Genomic DNA, 17453 nt, shown 5'->3' with positions numbered 1-17453 from the left:
TCATTTATCTTGGAAGTCGTTCCAAATCAGCATCTAGAGATCTGTCTTGTTCTTTAAGTGCTTACTGCCAGCAATTTCACAGCATAAATGTATGGGACATTCTTTGGAAAGAGTTCTATTTTCATACCACAAAGGAAAGAGAAATGTCACCGTTAAAAATGACACAAACTAAGAACAAATGTACAAACCAAGAATATAACATTTTATTCATTTCTGGGTTATGAGTATTACGCAGCATATACATATATTTGAATAACATATAAAACAAAGAACAAACCGTAGAAAGAAACATTGGTCTGAAGTTGACATCTTTAATTCCGTAAGTTCGTGGTAATGCATCTCCCCACACACTGGGGCGGGCAGCGGGAGGCTCAGCAGCCACGGATGCCCCGCTGTACTTACAACGCAATTACGTACGGCGTGGTCACTGGTGTCTGCGGCAAGGGACACCAAGTAGTAGATAAAAGAACCACAGCACAGTGAACTAATATAAATATATTTTTTTCTGCATTGTCCTCCAGATAGTTTCCTTTCTAAAATTAAAGTCAGGTCCAGGGTCCATCCCTTGAATTGCATTCCAGTTATTGCTGGAGGAAAAAAAAAAGAAACAGAAAAGAGGCATCACTTCAGGTTATTAGAAAATAGGTGGTCAGTGCCTCGGGTGGGCTGGGGGCGCTGAGCTGCGGGGAAACACACACAGGTCAGCGGCGGGCGGGCGGGCGCCCACCGTTGTGTCTGAGGAGCCAGCCACGGGCTGACAGAGAGGCCCGAGGGGCAGGTGTGTGGGCAGGAAGCAGGAGGCCCTGCCTGAGGCGGGGCAGGATCGCCTTGAGCAGGTGGAGGGGAAGAGCAGAGCCCCCAACAGGGTCAGCCCTGAGCCGCCGCCGATGGTGGGGAAGACAGGATCTTCCGATGGAAAGGCATGGAAAGGCGCACTGCTCTCCCTGCCGGCGGCGCGGAGAGGCTGTGCGGCCGAGCGTGGAACAGCGCACCCATCGGCACACGGCATCCCCACCCCACCACCCGGTCCTCCTCAGGAGGCTGGCTCACCTTCGCCTTGTTCTGCACTGGGAGATAGAGTTTGAACTCTGCTGGCAGTTCATCTTCTGAGTACAGTCTGTCTGAGAAGTAAACCCGTCGGATGCGGCAGTTTGCATGGATCTGTGGGTGCAGGACTTATTTTGAGACTAAATGTGACGGTCCTTCCTTGCTTCCTGACTCTCCTAGAGCTCCCCACCCCGTGGTGCTGTCAAAGCTTCATCCCTTTGGCGTCTCCTCATATTGGCCCATGCTGGATTGTGACAAAGGGAGATTTGCTTCCCACACCCTCCCACCATATCTGAGCAGAATCCTGACTCTGTCCTGAACTCTGAGGTCAAGGCCCCCTGGACAGTCACTTGGAAGCTTATGTCACCGACTCCTGCGTCATATGGGACACAAGCCAGTCAGAGCGTGCCCCTCCACGGCCCGGGCTCCATCTGGACAAGGACCCAGTACCTGCACTCTGAGGGTCTCAATGTAATTGGTGCCATAGGCCCGCCGAGTGAAGTCCGACAGGTTGAACTGAATCTGGTTCCAGCCTTCATCCAGCCGCATGGGCATGGTGCAGATGAAGGGCTTCACCCGTGTGGTGCTCTGGTAGTTACTCGCCCGAAACCGCCGCCGCACGTTCTTGTCATCTAGCACCTGGGAGATGCAGACAAGAGTCGTGTTCGTCCCGTCTTCGAAGAATCTAACAATCCTGGACAGGCAAGGACCTGACCCCCAAAGGTGGCTTCCCACGGCTGAGGCCCAAAGGAGAATAAGCAGACCAGACACAGGTCACCCTGGATGAAGATGGCCTGGAAGGAGCAATTTTATCTGATTTGTTGCCAAGACAACCCCAGCTGCTTATGACATATGACACACCCGTTAGGCTCTCAGGCCATAAAATCACTTCATAAACATTCTTCCCTTTGAAAAATAAAAAATACTAGAATAGAGACCAACGATAACCCATTACTAAGTGGTTACTCCCCACATGAACACTACTCTAACCCTTAAGCTTTAGAATCTTGTCACTATGATTAGATTTACTACATCTCTTTAATAGCTTATTCATTTATTTATTTTTAGAGAGGGGAAAGGAGGGGGATAGAGAGAAACAATGATGTGCGAGAGGAACATCAATCAGTTGCCTCTTGCACGCCCCCAACTGGGAACCTGGCCCACCACCCAGGCATGTGCCCTGACCGGGAACAGAACTGGTGACCTTTCAGTCTGCAGGTCGGCGCACAATCCACTGAGCCACACCAGCCATGGCTATTACATCTCTTTAAAAACTTGGCATTAAATTATGATTACTAATACCAAAAGTATGCCATAATACTTAGGGCTGAGTCAAGTGCACAGAGCAGGCAGAAGAGAAGGCATAGAAGAGGAGAGAGGTACTCCCAAGGGCCGCTTTTTTCCTACAGGCTGACAGCACACTCTGGGGCAGCCGAGTGCACGGACATTCATGGGCACACACTTACCTGTACTTCGAAAGTAAAATATTTCTTCAGGTTTTTGATAATCATGACAAGGAATGGAAGCTTAATCCCCAGTGTCTTCTTCGGGTCTGCAGGACACGTGATGTACGTGGTGCTGTAGGAGGAAAGACCAACAAACACACCACTCGTCTTTTCCTTTGTGGTGTGCACAGCCACACACACGGCCCAAGAGGATGCAACAGATGGCACAGCTGAAAAGGTCCAGACGCATCGACCAATGAACCCCTCAACCCTTAAGTCAGCTAACGCTTTACAAAATGCTGGACCTTGAAACCAAAGCTCGGCACAGGCCTAGACGTCGGCCATAGAACACCTGAAAAGCAAAGTCAGATCAGTGGATCTGAGGACGTTCTTCAAGTGAGAGAAGATCCGGTTCTGATCCGAGAGAACCAGCAGATGATAGAAAACCAACACTAAGGCCACTGTGGCACCGAAAAGCACAGCGGCCACCCACTGGGTGATTAGAGCAGCGCTCCCCCAACCCCGCCACGCACGCACACGCACGCACACGCCCACCCCTTGGTTAAAAGTGAATAGCAGCTAATACTTGCACAGCACTTCATACACGCTAAGCAGGTTCTAGGTGTTTCATACACATCCCCGTATTGAGTCTTCGCATAGCCCTATAAGGAAGGCGCACTGCTATGACCGCCATTTCACAGAGAAGGACGCCGAGGCCGCGGGGACCAAGGAGCCGCCAGAGGACAGCTCCTGTACTCACACCGGGCGCCAGCCTCTGCGGTTGGTGCCGCCCACCGCGGGGCCGCCCTCCCCTGGGAGGCCGACGTCTCTGGGAGAACAGAGTAGCAACCTACCTGACATTTGTCCCTTCAATCTCTAGCACCAGGGACTGGATGTCATTATCAGTGATTCTTTTAATGTGGCCATTCCGCACCTATAAGGAAGAAAATAAGTACTGAAATATCTGACAACACTTTTGTTAAGATTTTGAAGGCTGAATGGGACCATTTAAAGAAAACAACACTGGCCCAAAGGGGCGTAACACAGAAGTTTGAGAAGTGCTACGTTGAAGCTTCTGTGTAGGTAAAGCATTCTATTGCTGCCGTACGGGGTCCCTGCGGCCACCACAGGAGTCACAGATAACTTGGCAATCTACAAATCAGGATAAATGCTTCCCAAAGAAATCAACTCAGTTCAGGCTCAGCTAACACTTAATGAGTTCCTGCTATGCACAAAAACATTCATACACATTCCCCCACTGAATCCTACCAACAGCAACACAAACATCACCACGTAGGCAGTGTTGTTTCCACCTGACGGAGGTGGCCGTCGGCACCCAGGGAGTGCAAACGACAGCTCCCAAGGCAGGAGTCGGGAGTAACAGCCAGGTTTCCACCGCCCTGCACTGCCTCGTCCACTGTTTCAGCCAGAAAGGCCAAGCGCTGAGCGTCCCTGGGGTGGGGGGGGCAACCAAAAACCGAAAGCGCGGCTCCCCCAGCCTTACATCATGCCTCCTCATCTTTTCCCTGAGCTTCCACTTTTTCAAGTGTGAACTCAGGTCCCATCTGGGCCCCGTGCAGAAGCCTTCTTTAGCCATTTCAGTCCACACTGACCTCTCTTCTCTCTGATTTGCTTTCCTGGCTCAAGCAGCCCAGACTGCACAATTTAGCACTTCATCCCACACTGCTTTGTCGGCTGCACATGTAGGGGGAACGTGGTGGGAAGGAATCAATATTCAATACAGATTCCTCCTCTCCAAATACCTTTTGGAGAGAAGAAATATCTTCAAGCAATCAACTCTTAAGCACCTCAGATAGAGCCAAAATGTGCAAAGATACTTGTGAGTCATGGCTGGACTGCGAAGGCTGAATATTAACACATGAAAAAGATCCACCAGGTTTCCAGGTTTAGAGCAGGATTCATCAGAAAGACTTTTTTTTTTCAGGGATAGTGAGAATCGCTATGTCGGGCTGTTGCATCAATGCCGTTATCATCTGGCTTTCCGTTAGATTTGCATAAAGGAGAGAACACAGTGTCCAGTCTGTTTGATAGTTGTGTTTTTCTTTTTTAATTGTAGTTCAATTACAGTTGTCCCACATTATTCCCTGTTGCTCACCCCTCCACCCCCGCTCCCACAGTCAATCCCCTCCCCGCTGTCCTTGTCCAGGGGTCCTCTGCTTGTGTTCCTTGACTTGCCCCTTCCCCTTCTCTCCCCCGTCACCCCCCGCCCCCTCCCCTCTGGTCACAGTCAGTTAGGTCTTCATTTCCACGTCTCTGGTTCTGTTTTGCTCATTTGCTTGTTTTGTTGATTAGGTTCCACATATAGGTGAGATTATAAGGTAACTGTCTTCCACTGTCCGGCACGTTTCACTCAGCACGATGCTCTCCAGCTCCACCCATGCCATCAGCGAGGGCAGGCGCTCCTTCTTCCTTTCTGCTGCATAGTATTCCACTGGGTAAATGTAGCACAGTTTTTTGATCTTCTCATTGACTGACGGGCACTGGCAGTTGTATTTTCAACACAGGTCATTGATGATAATAATCTGTCTGAGCTTTGTTACTCTGAGTTTGATCCACCCCTGGTGTGCGACATCACCTGGTGTTCCCCAGGTGACATCTGATGTCACTGCCCATCTTTTTCTAGAAGATGCAACCGAGTCTTGTCTCCTCAAAAAAGTAGAAGCTCAGGGGTAGAAATCACATACTAAGTATAGTTTGTATCTTCTATAATGCTTAGTACTGTGCTAGGCATAAAGTAAGCATTCAAATATTTGCTGACTTCTGGAATTTGTCACTCTAGGAGTTGGCGCATACAAATAATTTCAAGAAGGATTTTTAAAAAATTCCTGGATAACACGCCCACCGCGGACTGGCGCAGGGAGCCAGACAGCCCGGGCGCGCCACAAAGCCCGTGCGGCCGCCGGCAGGGAGGGGGCTTTCCCACACATCACCCTTCGGTGCCCGTTGTCAGAGACGGAGGGCTGCGTGGACGGGCCCCGGAGCTCTGCCAATGTGGCATTTCCTGGTTTCTCAAGACCAACGTCGCACTGAAGTGCTTCTCAAACAAAGCCGCCGACATCCAGCGCCCTCCTGCTTTGGATCCTAGGCCGCTTTCCGAGGGACATTAAGAGCACAGCGCCTTGGGCCTGGGCAGCGCATGCCGACACGGCCCACCTCACCGCCCGCAGAAACCTCCATCCAAAGCGGCCACATTCCTCTCTGTCTGCAGCCCCCAGTTGCTGCGGAAAATCAGGCGGTGCTGAAGAGGGAGGAATTAGTTGTGAAACTGTCTCCAAATATGTGATGCAGCCACATTGATAAGAGCTGGCAGGAGTCTAACACCAATTGTATAACACCGTAGCTAATTATTGGCTGTAATATAACTTCCTTTTTCTCTTTAAAATGTACATAAGGCAACACTCAAACATGGTTAAACTGAAAGGATTAAGTAATTAGCACCCAAGGGCTACTACTGCCAATAGACAACATGTTGCAATTTACCGAACACTGTTAGGAAGTGCGGCCTGAGACCTTCCACGCCCAAAGTCCCTCCGGCCAGAGGCCACAGGAAGCCTCCTCAGCTCCAGAAAGCCTCGCCAGATTTCACCCGGAGGAAACGTTAGCAAAGTTTAGAGCAGATGACGTCGTTGCTCTAGCAAATCTGACTATTCAGGTCTTTGCAGCAGGAAACAATGCCCTGCAAGGCAGGCAGAAGCCAGCAGGCTGGAGGCCAAACCAGGCTTTGCGCATCCTCAGCCTCAGACACTGGCTAACTTTTAGCTGGACTTTCAATGACTTCCTGGACAGCTCTCTGTCAGCCACACAGCAACAATCATACTACCAACCTTAATTCTTACAAAACTAGTTACTGTGGCCCTCAAACAAGAGAAGTCCAAAGAACCAAGGCAGCTTTTTCCAAGGAATGCCCGTCGGTTTATCTAGAGCTCTAACCGGGCTGGTAGTGAGGCAAACCAGATAGAGCTTTGCCCAGGGAGCAAGCTCAGTCCTCACAGAAGAAAAACATAGGCAGCCAGAGCCTTGAAATCCAATCACTGTATTTTGCCATGTATAAAGTGCTCCCTGTATATAATGTGCGCTCACGTTTTGGCCCAAACTTTCAGGGAAAAAAAATCTTCCATTTTAATTTCTAAATTCTATTTATGTATTTATATTTAGATACTTGTTTTTTTGTATAACAACAGAATTTTAGCTTTAATTTTTGAACATACCATGGTACAAGAAATTTTATGTAATAATCACAAAACACAAAAACAGATATAGGGTATTTTAGGTACTACTCGTGTATAATGCGCATCCTTATTTTTCCCTAAAAAAGTTGGGCAAAATAGTGTGCATTATACATGGAAAAATACAGGGTAACTTGATTTCTTAGTGAACTATGATTTTTCTCCTTTATTAAAGGGTGGCAAATACAAGCTCATGGGAACAAAAGAGTGGGGTGGGGTTGGGGGCTCCATTCCTCAGAGGTGAGAGACTCAGAGGGGGGGAAACCTTCCCAAGCCTCTTCCACAGGCTTTAACACCAGAATGGAAGAGGGACGGGGTACAGCCAACTTGGGACGAGGCTTCCTACATACCCTGGCAACCTGGCCTGTACGTGGCGCCAGGTCTTCCAGGAAGCGAAGCGCACCCCCCACTCCAGCTTCTGACAAACACAACCGACAGAACACAGGGCCTCAGAAAGCATCGGCTGCCCCCCAGCTCCTTCCCGGTTGGAGGTCACTAGGCAGGCCTGGCTTTGAAATGAAGATAAAATGAACTGGTCAGGGTTTACTGCTTATGGTGGAAGCAGGTTTTATTTTACTTCCCTCTCTAAATTAGAAAGTGCCAACTATTTTTCACTTAATTCTTTCTTATTTCATAACACATTCCCACTATCAAAGTGTGGCCTGCAAGTGTTTTACTCTTCCAAACAATCAATCAATCAATCAATAAGGCCAATCTTACATTTTAAAAAATTTCATGAACTCTCCCCTCCCCCAAGTTCCGGGCTGGAGGTATTTTAGGAGCTTCGGAAACCGGGCTACTGGCAACTACAAATCGGAATGGCTCTCAGCCTCTGCAGACACCAGGAGGGGAGCCATCACGCCCTTCCCGCACTCCCTCTCCCAGGCTTTACCCGGTTGCTGGGCAACAAACACAGAGCACTGATTTAAGCCCCAGGGAGGAGGGTCAAGCAGAGAGGGAAAAACTACTGCTAGGAGAGGGGGAAGCTGGCCAGTGCTCTATTTCTACAGGTGCTTTAAAAATAACACTTGCGTTGTATCCATTCCCTACCCCACTTTTCGTTTGGGGTTTGTTTGTTTTTTCCTGACTCCACCCCCTTATGCTGGCGGACCGCGGAGCCCCCAGCCATCTGGTATCCTAGTCTTAATGACACGTGCTCCAATTGCCATCAGAGCTGTCCCGTTTGAGCAAAAGCCCGTCTGCGAGGGGCTGAACTCCGTCAGAAAACAGGCAGAGGGAGGCCTCTGCGGGGAGATCTGGGCATTGCTCGACCCAGGCCTTGGCCCTGGAGGCTCCAAAGGGTCTAAGGCTTCTCTTTTTGCCACACTTAACAGGGACTATCCAGGCAGCAGATAGGCAACTCTGGGCATATACAACAAACCCTTAGTTAAAGTAAGGACAATTATGTGTGTTGCTAACCCACCTCTTCCTAACGGTGCCTTGAAAGGCAAGCATAACTAAAACCCAGGCCTTCGTGCAATCATGGTAAAAGCTATTACTCAAAATAATGAAGGATATCATGAGACTGACCTTGGCAAAGTCTGAAAAAATAGTTTCACTACCTTCATGTCCAAATGTTCTCAATTCTACTACTGGAAATTGCATCAGTTTAACGTACACCAACAAGGTTTACTAATTAGAAGCTAAGGCGTGGGAGTTTTTCTTTTTTTCTTCCTGTAGATTTTGTTCGTTTTTTAAGTTAAGAGCAGGAAATGGGAATCTAATAGTATCCAGCAACAACCACACAAACTGGTTCTAATATTTAGTTTGGGAATAGGGGAGGATCAGCTGCTGCTGAGAGAAAGCAAGGTGAAGAAAGAAAGGCAGAAAAGCTTGTGTGAACTGACATTCTCATCTAATAGACTTTTAGGACGTTACCAGTAAAGACTGAAAATGATGTTTTACACAGGGATCAAGTTGGACCAGAACCTCCTGGTATAGTCTTTACAAACCAGAAGTAGTGTTTACATGACACATAAGAGTCCTTTAATAAATGTAATATTTTCTGGGCCCAGAAATTAAGGGGACATTAAGAAACCCCTAATTTCTCCTAAACTCTTGGTTTGAAAAATTGCAAAGGTCTCTATCAGAAAGCTTACAGTGTAGCCAGGAATAGAGATCTTAAGAAGCTAATTTCAAGTGGGATTGAGTATGATGAAAAGGAAGGAGAGATTCTGCAAGTGGACAGAAATTAACCCAAGGAAGTGCCTTTAAGTTTTGACCCAGAGACTAATGTAGAGGTGCAGACACGGGTCCCAGTGGACGTACGGACAAGTACGAAAGCCTGAAGGTGAGAGAGAACAGGACTCTTTTTTTAAAAATGGGGGGGGGGGAGCCTGGAGAACTAGGGAAGCAGGCACTGGACCACATTATGGGTTTTGGACTGGGAAAGCATGGCAACATGGCAAAATTTTTCCAATTTCAGGAGCCTGGCTTTACTGTACTTCCCATTCCTCAGCATCTGAATACTGGGATCAAATATAAAATGTTTTACTCTTAATCAAAGTCCTTAGTTTCCTGCCCTACTGAATACTATATGCCATAACTCTGTTGCTAAACATTTTACACACATCTTCATTTAATCTCCATAACCATGAGAAGGAGGTGACATTACTACAAGATGAGAAAACTGAGTAATTTAGTATCTGCCCAAGGTCACACAGCAGGGGACGGGGACGGAGGCAGGCCACAAATCCAAGGTGTCCCGTCACATTCTAGCTCCGGGGCTTCAAGGTAAGAGATTTTCTTCCCCTTAGAGAACTTGTAGTCTAGTGGTGGATACTTCACTGAAGCTCTCAATGAAATAATGTGGGTTTTTAAAAAGATTTTATTTATTTATTTTTAAAGAGGGGAAAGAAGGGAGAAAGAGAGGGAGAGAAACATCGATGTGAGAGAAAAACATAGATGTGCGAGAGAAACATAGATGGGTTACACCCCTCACACACCTCCAGCTGGGGACCTTGTCCAAACTCTGGGTATTTGCCCTGATCGGGAATTGAACTAGCGACCCTTTGTCTGCAGGCCAGTGCTGAATCCATTGAGCCACACAAGCCAGGGCACCAGTGAAACAATGTTTGAGATTTGAAGGATGAGATAGGGAGAGGGGCTATGAACCTCAAAGAGTGAAATAAACACAGATGTTACAAATGTAACCATACCCACCAATATGGTGTTTGCAGATTCACTGTTATTTTGAATATGACATTCACTCCTCATATTCATAAGGAAACACGGAAGCTAAACAGAAGCCAAACCTAATTTTTCTGAGATTATTCTTCATAAAAAACAAATCACAGAACTTCTCTCTCCATAAACTAAGGACAGAAAATGGTAAAGTTTTATAAAATCAAAATAATAACTGAAAATACACACTATAGCCAATCTGTACCTACCGGCAAAGGCCAGGGTCATTTCTCGATAAACGAGGACAGTCCTTTCCTTTCTCCACCAAGCTCGCCCTCAGTCCCAGGAGCAGGGAACATATCTTCTCTAATTCTGTATTTTCCCATCTACACAATGCCTGCCACTTAGCTGTTGTTCAATAAATCTTTGATAAGTATATCAATTCCCAGTGTTTCCCAGACCAAACTGGATTCCCAACACTTTCTGAGGACTTTATAATACAGCCTGTGAATCTGGCCCCAAACTTTTCCTTTTTCTCTATCTCCTTTCCTTGCTCCAGGGGAAGAATTTTGCTTAAAATGAATTTTCTTCGAAAGTGTTCTTTGCCAAAATTTACTCCATGTAACCTGCCAGCTGATCTAATGATGTTTTCACATGTGTTTCTGTCATTAGGGTACCATCTGACCTCTAGTGGCGTTGTTAAGGGACACAGTGTACTGTGGTTACTTTGCTTTCATATTTCATGCGTAGACATGTTGACTAGTCAAAAAGCTGCATCTGAAAAATGACTACAGAAGAGCAAGCCCCAAAGGGTTAAAATGGGCAACTCCAACAGAACTTTCACCCAACAGAGAAGCTGAAGCCTGCCCAGCACTGAGTTCTTTGTTAGTAAGTTCTCTAACCTGCTCTGAAAACCTGTCCTGTAGATCAAGTCCCATTCTGGATTCCCGTTGCCTTATATTGACACTTTGTTTCAACTCCCAAGTTGAGCTGGCACGCAAGGCCACCTCTCCACGCCTTCCCACAGCCCGTAACTGAGAAGCCTTACGAAGTTCTTACGAGCTTCCTGGCACGCTCTCTGTGCGTTCCCTTTGCAGAGGTGCAGTTTCACAGCTTACAATGCTTTATTCCAATGTGAACAAAACCAAGCAACTGAAAACCTCAGTAATATAGAAAAAAATGAAGGAACTGCCTTCCTATGTAATACTCTTGGCATTAGCTCTAGATTGTAGATGGAATCATTGCGAACGAACAGAGGTGGTCAGATTTTTCACTTGTGCATAAGGCCCAAACTCATATTCAAATCTTGCAACTATCTTATAAAAATGACCTTATGAATACACCACCCTCCCAGCGGCTTTCAGAACACAGAACTCCCCAGCGGCAACAGGCAAGGCTGTCCACGTTCTCCCCCAGTCTCTACGAAGCCTGAAACTCATCTGTGGACAAGGGAAGAGAAAAAAGCGTTCTGAGATAAAATCCAAAGTTCCTGGCTTTATTACCAACAAACCGCTTATTTAGATTATTCTACATTCCTCTCTGTAAAAACACCATTGGACACACCACCTCTCTTCATTCTCCCCTGAGGAGAGCAGCTAAGGTTATATCCTAAATTACCAGACTTCCACAGCAGAGTGCCAACCTTAACTTGTTTTCAAAAAAAGGCCCTGGCTGGTGTGGCTCAGCGGATTGAGTGTCTGCCTGCGAACCCAAAGGTCGCGGGTCTGAATCCCAGTCGGGGCACCTGCCTGGGTTGCAGACCGGGTCTCCAGCTGGGGGCGTGTGAGAGGCAACCAATCAATGTTTCTCTTGAACATTGACGTTTCTCTTCCTTTCTCCCTCCCCTCCCCTCTCTCTAAAAAATAAATAAAATCTAAAAAAAAAAGGGAAAAAAGGTACAGCTGTCAGGAAATTTGCATCAGAAGTGAAATATCAAAGCAATAAAATGCAGACCAACTCACAGGCTTCTAGACACACACGCCCCCTATTCATCATCTCCTGGGGTCCGTGGAAGGATCGCCCTGTGGATGCCTGAAGAAAGATAATGAGGCTTGTACTCGGCTGTGAACTTGTTAATGCGGGCAAGACTCTATCACCACTCTGCAATTTTCCTGATGGAGAGATCAGGCACTGAAGGAAGGCTCAGTACAGAACCCCTGTCACAGGGAGTGCGGGACAGGTGCCGAAGGCCACCAAATTCTGACCTGTTTGGAATCAGTAAAAGGAAGGGAGCAAAGGAATAAAACTCAAACGTAACTGGCCTGGCTGCGCCCCTCCAAGGATGCCTAGAACAAAGGCTCTGTGTCTGGTGCCCAGCACAGCGCCTGGCACAAAACAGGGTACCGGTAAGTATTTGTGAAATCAGTGGACAGCAGTTGCTTTCATCGATGTTTCCAAAACAACCTCCAACAAGTTTACGCTATGAGAGGCACTATCAACGCCACTTCGTACATGGGGACACCGACGCTCTGAGGAGTTGACAGATCAAGTCAAGTCTGGGGCAAAGGACCACTCACCCAACCACACCACGGCCTCTGGACACCGAAACCCCAGCCGCACCCACCTGCACCCCCGGAGCTTACACGACGTCCCCACCTCGAGCTTCAGTCAAACCAGGCTGGGGACAGCGCACAGCAGCAACCGCCGGGCCTCCCCCAAGTCCCAACTCGACACAACCGCCCGCCACCCCGTTCCCAGCCCCGGAGCAAGGAGAAGGCGCGGCCTCTGCGTCCGCCCCGCCGCCGGCCCCAGCCCTTTACCTTTTTGTCCCAGATCTGCAGGGGCTTGCTGCCGATGCTGTAGAGGATGGAGAGGAAGCCGCTCTGGAACGTGTTTTTGAACATTTCGCAGGCGGCCTTCTCCTCGGCCGCGCCGGAGCGACCTAGATATGGATACTAAGTGGCGAAGGTAAAAGAGGGGTCCGACCCTGATCCGAACAAGGGATGCTGTGCAGCTGACCTCCGGATCGGCAGAGACCAACACCTGGACCTGGACGCGGGACGCTAAGTCCGTGTGTTCCCGCTTTCCGAAGAACTAACCCACCCGGGGCTGGAAACCACAGCAACTGCCAACCGCGCCACTCTCCCCGCCTTAAATGGAGGCGGCGAGCCACACGTAGCCCAAGATGGATTCCTCCGCCCACTTAAGCCCGCCCCTTGAGAGCGCGAAGCCCAATCCCGGCACGGGGATTACGGACTTCCTGTTCCTTCTGCCCTTAGGCTCTGCCCTAGTTCCGCCTCCTCGTGAAAAAGAACCCTGTTGTCAAGGGACTCTTTTTTCCCCGTCGTCGTTTCAGAGCTGCTTTTGGAAGCGGAAGGAGATAGAGGATTATAGCATGTGTTGTCGACACCTGCGTGTTGTCCGCACTGCGTGTTGTCCACGCCTGCGTGTTGTCATGGGAACCTGGTGGGGTGAGTCCGGGGGCGTGAAGACCAGGCCCCGCCCCCTGAAGGAAGAGGAGGAGTTACAAGTGCGAAAGTGGAGAAAGGCGCGAGAGGAGGTAGGTGGTTAAGTAAGTGCCTACCTGGAATCCTGCGAATGCGAAATGTGCTTGTTGGCTGAGTACAAGATAAGGTTAAAGCACCTAACCTGAATTGAGCACTAACTGTGCTAAGCGCCTTATGTGCGTCTTTGCTTTAATTATTAAGAGGATTGTTATGAATACATCACTGTAGCAACTTGTGGGATGCAGTCAAGGCAACCCTCTGAGGACAATTTATTGCCTTAAAAGCATTATTAGCAGACAAAAAAAGCCTGAACATTTAGCTAAAAGCAGAAATTAATAAGCTAAACAAAGTCGAGTTGGTTGAGTCGAATCAACAGCTGATTTTTTTTTTAATCAGTTCTCAGAGGAACATGTTTTTAAAAGACATAAAATAAGCTATGATAGTTCATGTGTGGAAGAAATCTGAAATGTTGGAGCCCACTCAACTGAGGCTCTATCTGACCATGCCCTGGCCTGTGCTGCGTATTATGGCCGACAGAAAGGGAATTGGCAGCTAATTTCGCCCTCGTGACAGCTAATAATAACCAATATCTATTGAGCATTTATTATGTATCAGGCACTATACGAAGCGCCTTAGCCTGTAATAAGTCATTTAATCCTCAGAGCAAACCCGTGGACAACTGAACGGGAATTTCCAGACTTCGTAGGGGGGTGGGGGAGAGGAGAGGGTGGAATATGGATTGCATTAGAGTAGAAAGTCAAAACTTTTTATATAAACTGTTATTTCTGAATGATTTCTGGGGACTCTTTAGGCCAGTGAACAATTTATCCCTTGATTGTTATTAAATTTTTCAAAATATCTTATGGGGAAACGCATTTCTTATACATTAGATTTTCATGTGCACTGAGTCTATTGCAGGATTGTTTATTCCGTTCTCTTGAACCCTGACAACACTAAATGCTGACAAGGATGTGGCATAGTGGGACTTTTCATTTATTGCTGGTGGGGATGCAAAATAGTACAGCCACTTTGAAAGGCACTTTGGAGGTTTTTACAAAACTAAACTTACACTTACTATAGGATCCAACAATCCCACTCCTTGATATTTTCCTGAAGGAACTAAAAACATATGTCCACACAAAAACCTGTACATGGACATTTATAGCATCTTTATTCATAGTTGCCCAAGCTTGGAAGCAACTAAGATGTCCTTTGATAGGCAAATAGATAAACTGGCACATGCAGACAATGGAATATTATTTAGTGCTCAAAAGAAATGAGCTATGAAGCCATGAAAACCCGTGGAGGAAACTCCATGCATATTACTAAGTAAAAGAAGCCAATCTGAAAAGGTTATATACTGTCTGGTTCAAACTGTATGACACTCTGGAAAAGGCAAAACTATGGAGACAATAAAAAGATCATTGCTTGCCAGGGGTGCGGGTGGGGGTGAGGAGAGAGGAATACACAGAGCACAGGGGACTTTTAGGGCAATGAAAGTAATTTTATAGCACCCCCCCCACACACACACACACACATCACTTGTCCTTTACACTCTTTTTTTCCTAACTCTTATCACCACGTGATAGTCTATATTTGTTACTTATTATCTATATTCCTGCATTTGATTCTGAGCTGCTGAGAGAATTTAGTCTGTCTTGCTTGTGGGTATATTTCCAGTGCCAAAAACAAATGCCTGCAGAAAATGGGAATGTATGTAGTAAGTATGTGCTGAATCTGTGAATTAGAGTCACAGGCTTGAGGGTCCTGGTCACCACAGGCCCAGCACAGGCTCGGTCTCCTCTGGCCTCCGCACACTCGTGCAGACAATAAAGATCTTCTCGGAAGAAGGGCTCACCTATCCTATTTGCCTGCTCACCCCCTCATTAACCGTGGAGTCTCCCCAGTTAAAATGGAAACACCTTGAGTATGTGTGGACTTAAGTGTCCTGAACAGACAGCCCACCGATGAGCAAGCTGAGGGAGGCAATGAGAGTGCTTGCTCCTCCTGACTACTCGTCCTCAGTGAGTGTCCACATGAACTGTGGGGTTCAAAATTCCCTGTCATCACAGCCTTGGCTACAGTAAAGATTATTTGATCCAAGGGTTGGGGAACATGAACTAGTGTTTAGCGCACACGTTGTGTTCCTATTGTAGGCTTGATTTTGGCATGCTCCTCCCAGGTGCAGACTGTGTCTTCTGTGCATGTCACGGTGCCCAGTGCCACCACGATGATAGGCGCAGAATGAACGTACGAACGAACGAACTAGAGCCAACTGGTCACCTCTGACATCGATCTTCATTTGAAAAGTTAATATAGAACGAATTAACCTAAAACTGCAGATGTCACTCACAGAAACGCATTAAACATTGTGCTTCTTCAAGATGGTTTTCTCTTCATCAACATGAGGGGTGTGAGGACAAAACACAAGAAGAATCTTGCTAATAAGTTGCTTCCTTCAAAGATTATACATTTAGAAAGGGGTAGATGAGTCAGTTTTAAAAAGTAATACATGGAAAGAGCAGAATCTATTAAGGCAATAAGATAACAGTTTGGGCAGTAGATACAGAAGCTCAACTGATACATAGTAGGCCATTAAAAGCTGCAGAAAAGGGGCGTGACTAGTGTGGCTCAGTTGATTGGACGTTGTTCTGTGAGGCAAAGGGTGGCAGGTTCGGTGTCTGGTCATGCACATGCCTGGGTTGTTGATTCAGTCCCAGGTCAGGGCACATACGAGAAGCAACCGACCGATGGATGTTTCTCTCCTCCTTTCTTCCTCCCTTCTCCTCTCTCTAAAAATAAATAACTGAAAGTTGTAGAAAAGATAAAGTAATTGCATGAAGTGCAAGGTTAGGGTAGTCTTGAGAACCCCATGACTACAAGAAGGGGCTTTGTTTGGTGTTGTGCAGTTTGGGTAGAACCATCACTGGGCAACCAGTTTCGTGCCCAGCCCAGAATGTCTGACCTTGAACAAATCACAGTCCTGCCTTTAGATTGAATGTCGCCTTAGTGGGGTGTCAAAACACAGAGATTATAGCAAGTACGTCAAAACCCCTGCCAGTAATCCATGTCTAAATGAGGAATAAGTTTTTGATTACTGTGACATTTTGTTACCTAAGATACCTGACATATTTAAGATAGCTTAATATATTAGAGAATGATACTTTAATTTGAAATGTTTCAAGGAATTTGAAATTAGTTCTTTGATTTTTAATTTAAAAAAATATATGAGAAAATTTAATTGTGTAAACAATTTTACAATTTTTTAATTTATTACATCTATGAGTTTAAGACTTAGATATGTTAGTATTTGAATGCTTAGGAAGATTTCATCAGATTTTTGGTCTTTCATATTAGCTATTGGAAGTGTTTGTGCAAATCAAACAGATTAAATATGTGGGTGAAGAAAACTAGATTGTGTGTGAGCAATGTTTATGGTTTAACCCATTATGTTTTGAATTAATTCATCATTAATCAAAGAGTAAGCCTAAGTGTCCACATTATATACAGAACCAACCAGTGTGTAGTTATAGCAAGATTTGTAAATTGATTTTAACACAAGACAAATTAGATTTTAAATGCATAGTTTTAATAACCAAGGTATTATTTTAAACACCAAGAACTGTAAGAATCCTTTTCAGTGCACAAAGCCCTGGTCAGATGCTGAAACCCAGTGGACAGCGTCTGCTCATGTCTGTCCAAGCCCAGAAATTCAGGAGCACCCGGCCTCTGAGACTTGATGCACAAGACTGTTAGGCAGAGTTGATTCTTCGCCCCTCCTTGCTGACGGGGGACGGGGAGGGACAGCAATGACTGGGGCATTTGGCTGGCAGGAGGAAGACCACCAAATCCAGTGGTTATAGCCAAAGACCATGAGCCCTGACAACATCAAGTAAAAGACCCAGCGCTGGGCAGATGAAGCTCCTTCTACTCTGAGAGTGAAGTTCGAATGGGACTCTCTTGGGCTCTTATACGTTATTATTTTTAAACATGTAGTAAAAAATGCACTTTTTGGTGTAGTTTTGACAAAGGCACCAAATCATAACCATTGCCACTTTTAGAGCACAGAACAGCTCCATCACCGCCCACTCCCCCGCCCCCCTGCAAATTCTCGGGCTATCCCTGTGTAACCACAGCCTCCCTCC

General features: G+C 46.7%; 1 protein-coding gene across 1 annotated transcript; it reads right to left on the bottom strand.

Annotated features, from left to right (window-relative positions):
• Positions 1-215: 215 nt before the first annotated feature.
• CFAP20 (cilia and flagella associated protein 20) lies at positions 216-12952 on the bottom strand. Its single transcript, XM_054579089.1, has 6 exons — positions 12622-12952; positions 3347-3426; positions 2514-2625; positions 1498-1686; positions 1051-1161; positions 216-587 (listed from the first exon to the last, which is right to left on the bottom strand). Exons 1-6 carry the CDS (start codon positions 12703-12705, stop codon positions 582-584), a joined length of 582 nt encoding a protein of 193 aa, XP_054435064.1. The 5' UTR covers positions 12706-12952; the 3' UTR covers positions 216-581.
• Between the last annotated feature and the right edge of the window lie 4501 nt (positions 12953-17453).

The sequence above is a fragment of the Pteronotus mesoamericanus genome, unplaced genomic scaffold, assembly GCF_021234165.1.
Source record: "Pteronotus mesoamericanus isolate MK-2021 breed Mesoamerican mustached bat unplaced genomic scaffold, CSHL_Meso_final contig_52, whole genome shotgun sequence".
Classification (NCBI taxonomy): domain Eukaryota; kingdom Metazoa; phylum Chordata; class Mammalia; order Chiroptera; family Mormoopidae; genus Pteronotus; species Pteronotus mesoamericanus.
This window is presented reverse-complemented; position numbering and strand designations above follow the sequence as displayed.

Excerpts from the sequence above, each read along its gene's own strand:
- CFAP20 (XM_054579089.1), bottom strand. The coding sequence starts at position 12,705 with ATGTTCAAAAACACGTTCCAGAGCGGCTTCCTCTCCATCCTCTACAGC. Across the intron at positions 3,427-12,621 it reads TGCAGATCTGGGACAAAAAG|GTGCGGAATGGCCACATTAA; the intron begins GTAAAGGGCTGG and ends TCTTCCTTATAG. Across the intron at positions 1,162-1,497 it reads TTGAGACCCTCAGAGTGCAG|ATCCATGCAAACTGCCGCAT; the intron begins GTACTGGGTCCT and ends CTGCACCCACAG.